The following is a 15,124-nucleotide window of genomic DNA, read 5'->3' on the forward strand; positions in this document are numbered from 1 at the left end:
CAGTCAGCACTTATGTTTAAATGTTCCTTTGTAAATGACCCACATTGCAGAGTCTCAAAGTGCTTTAAGCCAATGCAGTCCATTTGAAGTGTAGTCAGTGTTGTAATATAGGAAATGTTGTAATCCTGTACCCTATGCACCACATTACATGGACATGGATCTGTCTAACACATCAGTAACTTATGTTTGATATCCACTTGCCTGCCCTTGTGGGTTATAATTAAAGATTAAAACTTCTTGTAGTGACAGCAAATTAAAATGATTAATATGAAATTATAAAATCATTTGTACTGAAACTCTTGAGACTGGGATGAATGGGAATGAGAGGCAGGAATTCCTGATCTTGCCATAGTTTAGTGGGATTAGAATTTCTACTTGAAGCCTGCAACAGGATTGGATCCAGTCACAATTGTGTGTGTGTGAGGTATGGGGAGAAAGGTGTCAGCATGCCTGGGGTAAAAAAAAAGTAATGCAATGACAGGGGTGGTTAGGGGGGGGGGGATCCAGTCCCACAATGGCAGCTGTTAAAAGTGAACTTAGCGATGGAGGATACCAATATATGCCCACAATTGCCCCAAATTCCCCTTCAGAAACATAGTAAACTCCCTACAGTTTTTGCCACAATCTAGTCAAGTGATGGATATTTAGGTATTTCTGTGGCTTAAATTATGGCAAAGGAATAACATTCTCAGTGGAAATTTGCATCGTCATCTGAAGCCCAGAGCTGTTCCTGGGTTACCACTTTTGTGGTCAGGTTTTGCTAATTTTGCAGCTCACATTTGGCAGACTACAGTTAAAAAGGGAAATGTAACTGTTCCCAGAAACTGCGCAATACATTATACAAAAAAATGTAACAAACGTACAAATCCAGATAATTTGTAGCTATCATCACAGTGCCAAAACCTTAAAACAGAAAATAGCTTGTGCTAACCTTTTTCAGTCTGCAATTAGTTATAGCAAGCATTGAGAATCCTCTTCAAAATTTTAACCTATTGGGAAATGCACTGGCTGCAGACCGAAGAGTGTCTCTTGTGAAGGAATGTTACGGGTTTTGCTGATAAAGGGACGAGTCATAGAGTTGTCATGTGAGTGTCCCTTTCAGAAAGGTTTTTGTCTTATGACATGGCTTCAGTGATGTCATTATGTGGGTGGAGCTGGGCTGTGGCTCTGTGAGTTTTTACTTTTGCTTTGAGTTTTGGACTGGTTTGAACTGCGCAGGTTGAAAAAAGTGTCTTTCTCTATCTTCATTTTAAAAGCTGTTTCAGACTGCTTGGTAACTTAAAAGAGATAATTGCTTTCTGGAAGGAATTCAAATCTGCTGTTTGAAAAGGGGAACAGAGGTCCAGGGAGCGAGAGAGGCTGACGTTTTGGCCTATGCCTCCTTGGTAGCCCGGAGACTGATATTGCTAGCGTGGAGGGACCCGAAGCCCCCAAAGTCAGGGGTTTGGGTTAGCGACATGGCTGGGTTTCTTAGACTTGAGAAAATTAAGTCCTCCCTGGAGGATCAACATTAGGGTTCATTCGGAGGTGGCAGCCCTTTATCGACTTCTTCGGAGAAAACTAAACTGTCAGCAGATTCACTAAAGGGGAGGAGGGTAGGGAGTAAGGGGGTAGGGGCGGAGTTAGGCTATTTTGTGTTCAGAGTAGGCAGGAACAGTGGGAGATGGACAACAGTCTTATACCAGTGAGAGTGCCGTGTGATTGGCCACGCCTTTGAAAATGGGTTTCTGGTTTTACTTGGATGTTGTTATTAAATTGGAACAGTTAAGGGGGAATTCATTAAGGGTTATACATAGGTTACTGTAGCTGTGTGGGGTCTTTAATTTTGTAATTGATAAAAATTCTTGCTGTGTGTGTTGATACAAATGTTAACTAAATTCTTAGAATAAAGCTTGTTTTTTTAAATTAAAAACACCTAAAAGCACCTGAAAGGCAGGCTCTTGTGCTCACCCCAGCCAAAATCCACACAAGGTTGTAAGCCAGGTGGACTCCATAATACATTTTGGAGTTGTTAAACCCTGGCCCATAACTGAGTCATAGGGGAGCGATTTTCAGGCCACGTTGCATCCAGCGCAAATCCTGCTGTGCCTGAAACGGGATTTGTGCCGGGAGCCAAACAGTGCGTGATGTTCCTGGACACTCCCAGCAGACGTAACCTGATTCATGCCCTCACTAGGCATGAAGCAGATTAGCATATTAAAAATCAAATTTTAATATTCCGTATTCGCTTTAGGCGGAATTCTCCCTGCTCCTGCAATCCTCCCAGAGGCCGGCGCAACGTGAAGCCGGCAGGAATCACTACTGGTCTCCACAAATCGAGTCCAGACATAATGACCATGCCAGGGGGCTTGGAGGCCATTGTAGCTCTCCGGGGCGGTCGGGGCCATGGTAGGGCAGTACCTTGCCACTGCCCCGGCAGTGCCAACCACACTGCCAGGTTGGCATAGCCAGGGTGCCAGGGGGAAGTGCTGCTTATGCCTAAGGAATGAAAGGGAATGGGATAAAGTGGCAGGGCCTTCACCTGGGGAAGGGGTGCTGGCGCCGATGCTTGGGAGGGGGCCTTTGCAGTGAGAGGTTGGGGGGGGGGTGGCTGATACTCGGCATGTGGGAGGAGGGGATCTCTATCAGCCAGAAGGGGATGAGAACTGCCGGGTTATTATGATATCAAAGCGCCCTTTAAAAATGGTGCCCTGATCTCTGAGGATCAGGCTTTGGTGGCGTCTTTGGGTCCTGCACACCTCATTCATGGCGCAAATCACCCCAAACTCCGAAAAAATGACTAAGTGCGGGAAGATTGCGACCAGCATCCCAGAACAGCCACCGCAATTTGCACCTATTTACACCAAATTGCATGTGGTCATTTTGGGGGGAAATTCCACCCATAGTGTAACAGCACAAAAAGAGGCCATTCGGCCCATTGTGTTTGTGCTGGCCATCAAGCACTTATATATTCTAATCCTATTTTCCAGCACATGGTCTTTGGCCTGTATGCTATGGTTTTGCAAGTGCTCATCAACAACTTTTTAAATGTGTGGGTTCCCACCTCTACCATCCTTTCAGACAGTGAGTTTCAGATTCCCTCCACCCTCAGGGTGAAAAAGATTTCCCTCAAATCCCCTCCAAATGGCCTGTCCCTTAGTTTAAATCTGTGCCCCCTGTTATTGACCCCTCTATTAAGGGGAAAAGTGCCTTTTATCTACCCTATCTATGTCCCTCATCATTTTGTACACCTCAATCAGGTCCCCTCCTCAGACTTCTCTGCTCTAACGAAGACAACCCCAGCCTAACCAGCCTCTCTTCATAGCTGAAATGCTCCAGCCCAGGCAACATCCTGGTGAATCTCCTCTGCACCCTCTCTTGTGCAATCATATCTTTCCTATAATGTGTCAATTAGAACTACATGCAGTAATCTAGCTGTGGCCTAACCAGCATTTTATACAGCTCCATCATAACTTTCTTGCTCTTATATTGTTCTGCCCATCTTAGATTTTAAGCTAAGTAAATGCAAATGTTTTCCTTTTCAGAATGTGGGAAAAGAGCTGTCCATGTAAGAACAAGCCAATCCCGAATAGTTGGCGGTCGGGATGCAGTGGAAGGCGCATGGCCTTGGCAAGTTAGCCTTCAAGTGACAAACAAACATGCACACGTGTGTGGAGCAACAATAATAAGTCAATGGTGGCTCCTATCAGCAGCACACTGCTTTCCTTCCACAGGTGGATTCAAGTATGTTTTCCAGAGAAGACTATTCTGTTAATATTCTGTTGGAGATGGTTGGGCTGCCTTGATTTGTTCATTTGTTCATTCCGACTTCAAAGTTACCATTGCACCATGAAAAGCCAGAATATATTATTGAGAATGCAATAATACCACAACAGATTTTGGAGGGAAAGTGCTTGAATTTCCTGCACTAGATATGAGAGATGAGGATGGAATGGATGGGGGGAATAGTAAGCAGTTTTAGGAGGTTGCTCGTTGTGGAGGAAAGTAGTCATGGTTAATCACGACCTTCCAGAATGATCCTGGAGTGCTGCCTGAATTTCTCTCCAGAGAAATGGATTATTCTTGCTACCCTTCTTAAACAACGGGACAACATTAGCTATTCTCCAATCCTCTGGGACCTCACCTGTAGCCAGTGAGGATACAAAGATTCCCGTCATGGCCTCTGCAATTTCCTCCCTTGCCTCCCTCAGTATTCTGGAGTAGATCCCATCAGGCGCTGTGGACTTATCTACATTAAAGTTTTTCAAGACGCCCAACACCTCTTCCTTTTTGATCTCAATGTGACACATACTGTCTACTCATCCTTCCCCAGACTCATCATCCGTCAAGTCCTTCTCTTTGGTGAATACTGATGCAAAGTACTCATTTAGTACCTCATCAAATTTCCTCTGGCTCCACGCATAGATTCCCTCCCCTATCCTTGAGTGGACCAACGCTTTCCCTGGCTAGCCAATTGTTCTTCATATACGTATAAAAAGCCTTGGGGTTTTCCTTAACCCTCTTTGCCAATGACTTTTTGTGACCCCTTTTCGCCCTCCTGACTCCTTATTTAAATTCTTTCCTACTTTCCTCAAGGGATTCATCTGTTTCAAGTCTTCTAGCCCTTACAAATGCTTCGTTTTTCATTTTGACTCGCCTCACAATATCCCTCGTTATCCAAGGTTCCCGAAACTTGCCATATTTATCCTTATTCTTTACAGTACATGCTGGTACTGAATTCCTATCCACTGACATTTGAAAGCCTCCCACATGCTATATGCTGATTTACCCTCAAACATCCGCCCTCAATCTACATTTGTCAGTTCCTGCCTAATATTGTTAGAATTCCCCTTCCCCCAATTTAGCACCTTCACACAAGGACTGCTCTTGTCTTTATCCAACTGTACTTTCAAACATACTGGGCGGGATTCTCCCGCAATTGGCGGGGCGGCCCGTACCGGCGGCAAGAGCGGCGCGGACCACTCCGGTGTCGGGCCGCCCGGAAGTTGCGGAATCCTCCACACTTCCGGGGGCTAGGCCGACGCTGGAGGGGTTGGCGCCGCGGCAACCGGCGCTGAAGGGCCACCGCCGGCCAGCACAAGTTGGCGCATGGGCAGAACTGTTGCTGTGTTTCCTGTGCATGTGTAGGGGGTTTCTTCTCCGCGCCGGCCATGGAGACCGGCCATAGAGGCCGGCGTGGAGGGAAAGAGTGCCCCCATCGCGGGCCAGGCCACTGCCCCCCGGGGCCAGGTCCCTCCCCGCCCCTCCGAGGACCCCGCTAGATGGCCAACAAACCAGGTCCCGCCGGGATGGACCATGTCCATTTCACGCCGGTGGGACTGGCTGAAAATGGGCGGCCGCTCGGCCCATTGGGGCCCGTAGAATTGCCGGGGGGGGGGGCCACTGCCAACGGCCCATGACCGGCGCAATCCCCGCCCCTGCCCAAAAACTGGCGCCAGAGAATTCAGCAGCTGGTGTCGGAGCGGCGGGGTGCGATTCACGCCGTCCCCGTAGAGGGGTCGGAGAATCCCGCCCACTGAATTAGGAAATTGTTCCCGAAATGGTCCCTGCTGAAACTTCGGCCACCTGGCCGGGCTCATTCCCAAATACCAGGTCCAGTACGGCCCCTTCCCTAGTTGGACTATTTACATATTGTTTCAAGACGCCCTCCTGGATGCTCCTAACAAACTCTGCCCCATTCAAGCCCCTAACACTAAGTGAGTCCCAGTCAATATAGGAATCACCCACCACAACAACCCTGTTGCTTTTACATCTTTCCAAAATCTGACTACATATTTGCACCTCTACCTCCCGCTGGCTGTTGGGAGGCCTGTAGTAAATCCCCAACATTGTGACTGCACCCTTCCTATTCCTGAGCTCTACCCATATTGCCTCTCTGTATGAGCACTCCGAGGTGTCCACCCGCAGTACAACTGTGATATTCTCCTTAACCAGTAGTGCAACTCCCCCATCCCTTTTACATCCCCTTCTATCCTGCCTGAAACATCTAAATCCTGGAACGCGTAGCTGCCAATCCTGTCCCTCCCTCAACCAAGTCTCTGTAATGGCAACAACCTCACAGTTCTATCTGCCTTATCTGTTATACTTCTGTTATACTTCTTGCATTGAAACACGAGGGTTGATGGGCGACCTGATAGAAGTCTACAATGTTATGAGGGGCATGGACAGAGTGGGAGTCAGAAGCTTTTTCCCAGGGTGGAAGAGTCAATTACTGGGGGACATAGGTTTACGGTGCAAGGGGCAAAGTTTAAAGAATGTGCGAGGGAAGTTTCTTTACACAGACGGTAGTGGGTGCCTGGAACTTGCTACCGGAGGAGGTGGTGGAAGCAGGTACAATCATGATGTTTAAGGAGTGTCTTGACAAATACACAGTAAGGAGTCTTACAACACCAGGTTAAAGTCCAACAGGTTTGTTTCAAATCACTAGCTTTCGGAGCACTGCTCCTTCCTCAACTGATTTGAAACAAACCTGTTGGACTTTAACCTGGTATTGTAAGACTTCTTGCTGTGCTCACCCCAGTCCAACGCCGGCATCTCCACATCTTGACAAATACAACAATAGCATGGGATTAGAGGGATAAGGACCCCAGGAGTGTAAAAGGTTTTAGGTTAGATAGCCAGCATGGTCAGTGCAGGCTTGGAGAGCTGAAGGACCTGTTCTTGTGCTGTACTTTTCTTTGTTCTGAAACACTCTTGGCCATAATATTCCTTGAACAATTTAATCTTTTGATTCTGGAAATATAGATTAACAAAGGCATATCTCGAAGCACAGGGTCACTTGCTGATGTTGTCTTTACTATTTTCTATTTGTTGCTATGTATTGTAAACTTAAGATTCTTTTTAAATAGAACTCCTCATGGATTTAGCTATATTTCACCATCTGAATAGTGGCAGGAGTTAATGCAACTCCTGAATGACTCATTTTATACATATTTTATTTGCTATTGATCATATAAAGTGTTTTTTTCTTAGCATTTCACTAGGGTTGCTAATCCTGGTTGGACATTTTGCTAAGTATGTCATCACATGACCTCCTGCCTTTTACCACCCTGCTCCCTGCCGTTGGTCACCCGGCATGTCCTTCCTCAGGATGTCAAATCTTCCCATGGAAAGCAAAGAGATTCTTCATTACTCATTGGTTGATTCTTGACTGTCAGTCAAGCAGCCTTTTTGCTGAGCGTCATATCTTTGTAACCACTGAACAAAAACTCTCAAAGGAAATACAACACGATTATTATTTGTGCCCGGGGATTAGTCTTTAATTCCTGGTGAGCCCGCGACCGCCCAAGGGGGTTGGCATCATTAATTCCGGTCCGTGGTTTTGCATGGCTGAACATGCAATTTTGGGATGGTTTTCTTACTAATTTATTAACAATTTGGGTGAATTATTTTCGGGATCTTGTGCACCTCAGTACTTGATTTTTTTTTGTACCCATTGTCATGCTCTGCCAGGCCACAATGATGGGTGCAGGGCAAAATTGTTACAGCTAAAGAGAACTGTGCAACTGCATCAGTTCCTGCTTCAATCCAAGGCCATTTTTCACATTGTAATTTTCTGCCTTTTCCTTTCAACTACAAATGATTACCTGCAGTAATATCTAATATCAAATACTTTTCTTTATTCTTTCATGGGATGTGGGCATCACATGGGCAAGGTCAGTACATGTTGCCCACCCCTAATTGCCCCTTGAGCTGAATGTCTGACTTGGCAAAGGTCAACCATATCACTCTGGGTCTGGAGCCACAAGTAGGCCAGACCGGGTAAGGATGACAGATTTCCTTCCCTAACTGACAGGTGCAGTAGTGGTCAATGTAAATCATGACAGACTAATTTTAGAGAGATTTTATTACAAAAACATTTTTTTCCCCAATTAAGGGGCAGTTTAGCGTGGCCAATCCACCTAGCCTGCATATCTTTGGGTTGTGGGTGTGAGACCCACGCAAACACGGGGAAAATACGAAAACTCCACACAGACAGTGACCCAGGGCTGTGATCGAACCCGAGTCCTCAGCGCGTGAGGCAGCAGTGCTAACCACTGTGCCACCATGCCACCCCTTATTACGGAAACATTGATCATGAATGTTTATCTGATGGTAATTGCAGACACTGTGACGTCTTAATGTTGTTGCTTAGGCTTTACTTGCCACCAAGCCCGTATCAGTCTCCCCGAACAGGCGCCGGAATGTGGCGACTAGGGGCGTTTCACAGTAACTTCATTTGAAGCCTACTTGTGACAATAAGCGATTTTCATTTCATATGCCTAACAATAGGAACCCACTCAGTTTTGGAAATGATTTTTGGTTCACAGTTAATGTTGTCTGTTTTTCTTTGTATTGTGATAGCAATAAAGATCAGTGGAAAGCTGTGATGGGACTGAGAGACCTATCCAGGCCCGCTAAATGGACAATTTCTCGAAAAATTGATGCCTTAATATTGCATGAAAATTACCATGAAGTCCAAGATGATGTGGCAGTGCTTAAAGTGGACAAAGCAATCAACTTTGGGGACTACATCCGAGTGGCATGTTTACCAAAACCAGGCAAATTTCATATTGAGAAGTGGAGCCATTGTCATGTTACCGGATGGGGACTTATGGAACAAAATGGTAGTATCCTTACCAGGAGCATTTATATAAAGCACTCATAAAATTGCTTCTTTTCAGGGCAGTATTGCCGTATTAAATAGTTTGTGGGACAGACTTAACTTCCAGGTTAGTTTACTTTGAAAACACCACTGCATGGGCAATGCTGGGCAATGCCAATAACTGGAACAGAGACTGTGCCTGCTGCAGAGAAACCTTTCATTGCTGTTTTTAGATTTTTATCCCATGATTTATTGAAACTAAAAAAGAGATGTTTCTTGTAGCTCCAGAGGTGATCAATGCTTAAACTGTGTTACTCTCTGCATTGATGGTTGTTTATGTGGCCGTCAGCAACATGATATAATATAACATTGCATATTCCTGGGGTTTGATGTTTGCAGGGTTTCTGTGTGCGGGAACGCAGGAAGAGGAAAAGGCCAAGAGCCTGCTCAGTCATTCAGTAAGATTATGGCTGATCTGACTGTGGCCTCAACTCTATAAGGTGGGCAGCACGGTAGCATGGTGGTTAGCACAATTGCTTCACAGCTCCAGGGTCCCAGGTTCGATTCCTGGCTTGGGTCACTGTCTGTGCGGAGCCTGCACGTTCTCCCCGTGTGTGCGTGGGTTTCCTCCGCGTGCTCCGGTTTCCTCCCACAGTCCAAAGATGTGCAGGTTAGGTGGATTGGCCATGCTAAATTGCCCTTAGTGTCTAAAATTGCCCTTAGTGTTGGGTTGGGGTTACTGGGTTATGGGGATAGGGTGGAGGTGTGAGCTTGGGTCGGGTGCTCTTTCAAAGAGCCGGTGCAGACTCAATGGGCCAAATGGCTTCCTTCTGCACTGTAAATTCTATGATTCTATAAAGTGAAGCATTCATATAAACAATAAGGAAATATAGTTGCGTAATTTGATAATAAACATGTTGTTGCCATTCAGATTATCTGACACTTCTTGTTTAAAACCGGTGCCACAGGGATAGCACTGTTGCTTCACAGCTCCAGGGTCCCAGGTTCGATTCCCGGATTGGGTCACTGTGCGGAGTCTGCACGTTCTCCCCGTGTCTGCGTGGGTTTCCTCCGCCGGGTGCTCCGGTTTCCTCCCACATGTCTCGAAAGACGTGCTTGTTAGGTGAATTGGACATTCTGAAGTCTCCCACAGTTACCCAAACAGGCGGCGTAGTGCGGCAACTAGGCGATTTTCACAGTAACATCATTGCAGTGTTAATGTAAGCCTACTTGTGATACTAATAAAGATTATTTATATATATATATATTTTTTTTAAAGACACAATGTGAGGAACATATTTTTGGAGTATCTTTCAATATAATGTAGGTAATCTCAACTCAATTCATTTTACAATTAATTCTCTGCTTAGAAGTCTGATGAAATACCACAAAACAGTCTCAGAACAGTGTTGCAAGCCAATTAAAAAGAGCTATAAACAAAAGGGCATACTTCTTTCAAAACCAAAGGCAGCATTTTGTCCTCATTTGATGGCAGTGTGGAATTGAACTTGGAGTGATCAGTGCCTGACTTTCCCTGGTGAAAGAAAGAATTCTACTTCAGCTCACTCCAATGAGTCATTTGGTAAACGCATAATGTGGTTACTTCAGACACATATAGGTTTCAGGGCTCCAGCTTTGATCCTTTGCCTGTGCTGAATTTGCAACTTAGACCCTGTAGCAATAATAATTGGCATTGGCAAAGAATAGGAAAATTACCCTGAGGTCCCAATGTTGGAAACGTGTGTGGAAGGTGGGTGAGGACAGAACTAGGCTTAACTCTGATGTCCTCCATGATAAATTGATTGTCAACTCTCAGTATCCATGGAGTAATTGGTGCCCATGATGGAACTACTGGAGTCCATGGGGGCAAAACTTGATATCTGACAAAATGAGCACAAGAATCCTAATACATGATTAACCTGCACCTATTGCTTCCAATGCAGGTAGCAGGCCAATTTTATGCATCTGCTACTTTGCATGATTGCTGTGTTTGGCCAGTGCTAAGTGTGCTGCACACCCAAGGTCGGTGCAGGATTAGCAACGATGAAAGGAAAGATACATTCTGACTCATACAAGTGCTGGAAGTGTTTGTGGAAAAGAGTCTGATCAGAAAGAAGAGTGAATTATGGCACCATGTAGCAGACAGCATTCTCCAAGGTTGTCTGACTCTGCACTAGATGCCCTGGTGAAGGAGATGAAGAGGAGTTCCTCTCTTCACAGAGGATCAAACAAACTCTGCAAAGGCCGTGGAAGTCCATAGCCTTGGTGGCCATTGCTAGCCGTCAAGCCACGTGGACCTGGATGCAATGTCGCAAGAATCTCAATGACCTGACATGAATGATCAAGGTCAATGAATTCATCTTCAAATGCCATTTCTCACCAACCTTAGCACTGCCTCTCACCACACACACGCCTATCACTCACCCACCAACGATCTCCATCAACCACAATTGAAATCTCGTACTCATAACTTCATCTCACCTTCCCAAGCTCAGCACTACTGTAAGCCTCATGGCTACATCTCACAACTTGAGCAGACTGTCACCTATTCAACCATAATTGTCACATCCCCTAAACAAATTGCATCACACTCACCGACACATTTCCCACTCTCTTGTAGGACAAGATTGTACATGCTGGGATACAACAAGAGCTAAACAATGAGGATGAGGCATGGCTGTACCCTGTACGCCAATGGAGAAGAGGATGGTTATCATAATTAGAGCGGCCATTGAAGAGTGTATCCAGTGCAGCATTGGACACATCGAAGGTGATAACATGTTCATATCTAATCCTCTTCTTGCATCCTACTACCCCTTTATCTCTTAAGATTTAGAAGTGTTAGGAAAATGAAGGTAGTTTTAAGGGGCGGGATTCTCCCCTACCCAGTGGGGCAGGGGGTCCCAGCGGGACAGAGTGGCGTCAACCACTCCGGCGTCGGGCCGCCCAAAGATGCGGAATCCTCCGCACCTTCAGGGGCTAGGCCCGCCCCGGAGTGGTTTGCGGCCCGCCGGCCAGCGGGAAAGGGGTTTGGCGCCACGCCAGCCGGAGCCGAAGGGACTCCGCCGGCCAGCACGGGTCCGCGCATGCGCGGGAGCGTCAGCATCTGCTGACGTCATCCCCACGCATGCGAACATGGAGTCACTTCTGCACCGGGAATGGCAGATGACCACGGCCTCTGGTGCGGGAGGAATAAAGTGCCCCCACGGCACAGGCCCGCCTGTGGATCGGTGGGCCCCGACCGCGGGCCAAGCCACCGTGGGGGCACATCCTGGGGCCAGATCCCCCCGCAACTCCCCAATAACCCCGGAGGCCGCCCCGCCGCCAGGTCCCGCCGGTAAGGGACCAACTCCAATTTACATCGGCGGGACTGGCTACAGGCGGGCGGGACTTCGGCCCATCGCGGGCCGGAGAATCCGGGCGGCCCCAAGGCCCATTGAGTTGCCCCGGACCCCGCCATTCTCTGAGGCGGGCAGCGCGACTCACGCCAAGCCGGTTTTTGGGGGTGGGAGAATTCGGAGGCCGGCGGGGGCGGGATTCACGCCGACCCCTGACAATTCTCCGACCAGATGGGGGGTCAGAGAACCCCGCCCAAGGGATTTGTATTTGAATTGGTAAATATTAGAATTAAGATATAGTTTTAAGTGGGTTTAATTTAATGTTTCTATGCCTAGCAGGGTTTCAGTTCCAACTCTAATTCTATTGTGCTTAGAGAGGGCTATGGCATGGAGGATAAGTAAACCAGCAGTAGTTGCTTAGCGACTGGAGTCTTGTAAGGTAGAGAAGCTTTAAAGTTTTAGTTTAGCTAATTTGATTGCAGTTGCGGACAGGACCTCAGGGAATGAACATCTCTCAACTCTGCCAGAAGAAAGACGTGATAGGTTGGGTGCTGCAAAGAGACAGGCTTCCTAAAGTGAAAGTTACAGTCCAGATAACCAGGAAATTGGGGCACAAAGAATGTCTAAGTCGACTGAAGTTAAGTGAATGGAGACCAAGATATTGTTCAGAATAATTCAAGGAATCGTAAACAAAGTGTTCTAAGTTAAAGAGACAATTACAATAGCCAGATTTAAAGGGGCCAGCAGGGCAGCAGACTTCAGAGATAAGTTAAACATCTGATGCCATTTTAATACAGTGTGGGAATGGAGAGTTAAAACAACATGAGCAGTTTGCACAGCAATCGAGACAAAGGGCTGGATTCTCCGTTTCTGCAGCCAAGTGCTGGCGCGAATAGAGAATCCGCAGGAGGTTCACGACAGGAAAACCACCCCGAACCCCTCACCGATTCCGGTACTGGTGAGGGGCTAGCACCGGCACCGATTGAAACTCCCGAGGAACGCGCCAAAAACGGCTGGAGAATGGCCGGGACCTAGTCCGCGCATGTGCAGGGCTGACGACCTGTACCGGTCGTGCCGTAAAACACGGTGCTGGCTGTGCATTAACCCTCCAACCGCAATCCCACAACCCACCTCCTGGCCACCCCCCACCAGTCCCCACAGCCCTAGCAGAAGGCCTCGCAGCCAGCAGCACGGATCCCAGCCGAGTGTGACGGCGTTGGACACAGTCCGCAGCTGGCACGCCGGGTTCGTGCCATCGGGAACTAGGCCCATCGGGGGGCGGAGCATCGCGGGTGGGCCGGCCAATGACACGCTAATGCCGTTGAAATAGCCCACGGGGCGCGTCATAATGACACCGGATTGGAGGAGGGCGGAGCATGGCGGACCGGCATCAAACCACAATTTTGGCTTCGGGGGACGGTGAATCCAGCCCATAGAAATCCTAAAGGGGTTTATGTAAATCCTGGACTGGATTTCCTATTAAAAGTGGAGCGGAAGCTTTGTTTAAAAAGTGTCAGTTGGAAAACCTGGTCTGGATTTCTGACTGCAAGCCGCTAAGGGAAAGCATAATTTAAAAGAAGATTTGAAACTGTGACTTTTGAAAGTGGAATTTGAGATCACTCATGTGGAAGCCGGAATTCATTGAGACAAGATGGCTCATGGTATAAGGATCATCTGGAGGGATTTTGAGGAGAAATCCACAAATATTCACTTGGGTCCAGCGAGGAGTGAGTCTTAATCACAGTCATCTTGTGTGCTTAAAAGAGACTCTTTTGTTAATGAGACCATTGTAACTTAAGATGTATTTTGTAATCCATGTTAATCTTTAAACCTATGTGTAATTGTTAAGCTAAGGGGGGGGGGGAGAGTAAAGAAGTATTGTATTATAATCCAATTTTTTTTCATGTTTAATAAATGTTTTGTTTCACGTTGCTGAAAATAATTGGCTTTCTTGTGACTCTGTTCCTCCACGTTTTATAAAAGGAAAGTAAAAGTTACTGCCTTTTGAGCCAGGGTTCCATTCTGGGATCTTCCCATCCAGTTATAACATCAGCTGGGATCGTAACAGAAGGTGTGGATGGTGTAAGCATCTTCCTCCTCCCAGAAGCACAAACCCACCCTCATTGCCTAATGAATGCTTTTCTTCATGGGATACAGGCATCACCGCCGAGGCCAGAATATATTCCCACCCTGATTCACCTTCTTGAAACTCTGCTGTCCATCTTGTTTGCGCACAGCCAGAGCGCTTTTGAGGGGAGGCCAGTGGGGGTGGGGGGGGCGGGGGGGGGGGGGGGGGGGTGGAGTTCCTAGATTTTGACCCAGTGACAGTGCAGGAAAAGTGATACAGTTCCATGCCAGGATGGTGTGTGACGTGAAAGTGAGCTTGCAATTCGGTTGTTCCCACGTATCTGCTTCCTTCTAAACAATAGAGGTCATTGGTTTGGAAGCTGTAAAATAAGTCATGCTGCAGTGCATTTTACACATGCTGCTGCAGGCACCATGCACCAATAATGAAGAGAGCACATGTTTCTTTCATGTGTTGGATGGGGTGCCACTCAAGCGGGCAGCGGGTGTCGAGCTTCTTGAGTGTTGTTGGAGCAGAATTTATCCAGGCAAGTGCGGGTTCTTCCATCACACTCTTGGTTTGTGCCTTGCAGGTGGTGGACAGACTTTGGGGAGTCAGGAGATGAATCACATTGCAGAATATCCAGCTCTGTCCCGTTCTTGTAGCCACAAAATTGAAATGGCCTGTCCAGTTTCTGGTCAATGGTGACCCCAGAGTATTGATAGTGGGGGATTCTGCAATGATAATGCCATTGAATGTCATGGGGAGATGGTTAGATTCTCCCTTGTTGGAGATATGGGACGGGATTCTCCGACCCCCCCCCCCCCGCCAGGTCTGCGAATCGCCAGGGGGGGCGGCGTGAATCTCGCCCCCGCCGGCCGCCGAATTCTCCGGCACCGAAAATTTGGCACGGGCGGGAATCGCGACGCGCCGGTCGGCGGCCTCCCCCCCGGCGATTCTCCGGCCCACGATGGGCCGAAGTCCCGCTGCTGTCATGCCAGTCCCACCGGCGTGATTCCCTTCCCGGCGGCGCGGGCTGGCTCCGGAGTCCTGGGGGGGTATGGGGCGATCTGGCCCCGGGGGGTGCCCCCACGGTGGCCTGGCTTGCAATCGGGGCCCACCGATCCGCGGCCGGGC

At 47.7% G+C, this 15,124-nt stretch overlaps 1 protein-coding gene across 1 annotated transcript in view; it reads left to right on the forward strand.

Moving 5' to 3' along the window:
• LOC140386778 (acrosin-like) overlaps window positions 1-15,124 on the forward strand; it is a 61,224-nt gene that overhangs the window by 8,378 nt on the left and 37,722 nt on the right. Inside the window, exons 2-3 of the mRNA XM_072469471.1 lie at window positions 3,525-3,723; window positions 8,344-8,606. Coding sequence (XP_072325572.1) covers window positions 3,525-3,723; window positions 8,344-8,606 — 462 coding nt within the window. The remainder of the gene's footprint in view (window positions 1-3,524; window positions 3,724-8,343; window positions 8,607-15,124) is intronic.

This window comes from Scyliorhinus torazame, chromosome 12 (assembly GCF_047496885.1).
Source record: "Scyliorhinus torazame isolate Kashiwa2021f chromosome 12, sScyTor2.1, whole genome shotgun sequence".
Classification (NCBI taxonomy): domain Eukaryota; kingdom Metazoa; phylum Chordata; class Chondrichthyes; order Carcharhiniformes; family Scyliorhinidae; genus Scyliorhinus; species Scyliorhinus torazame.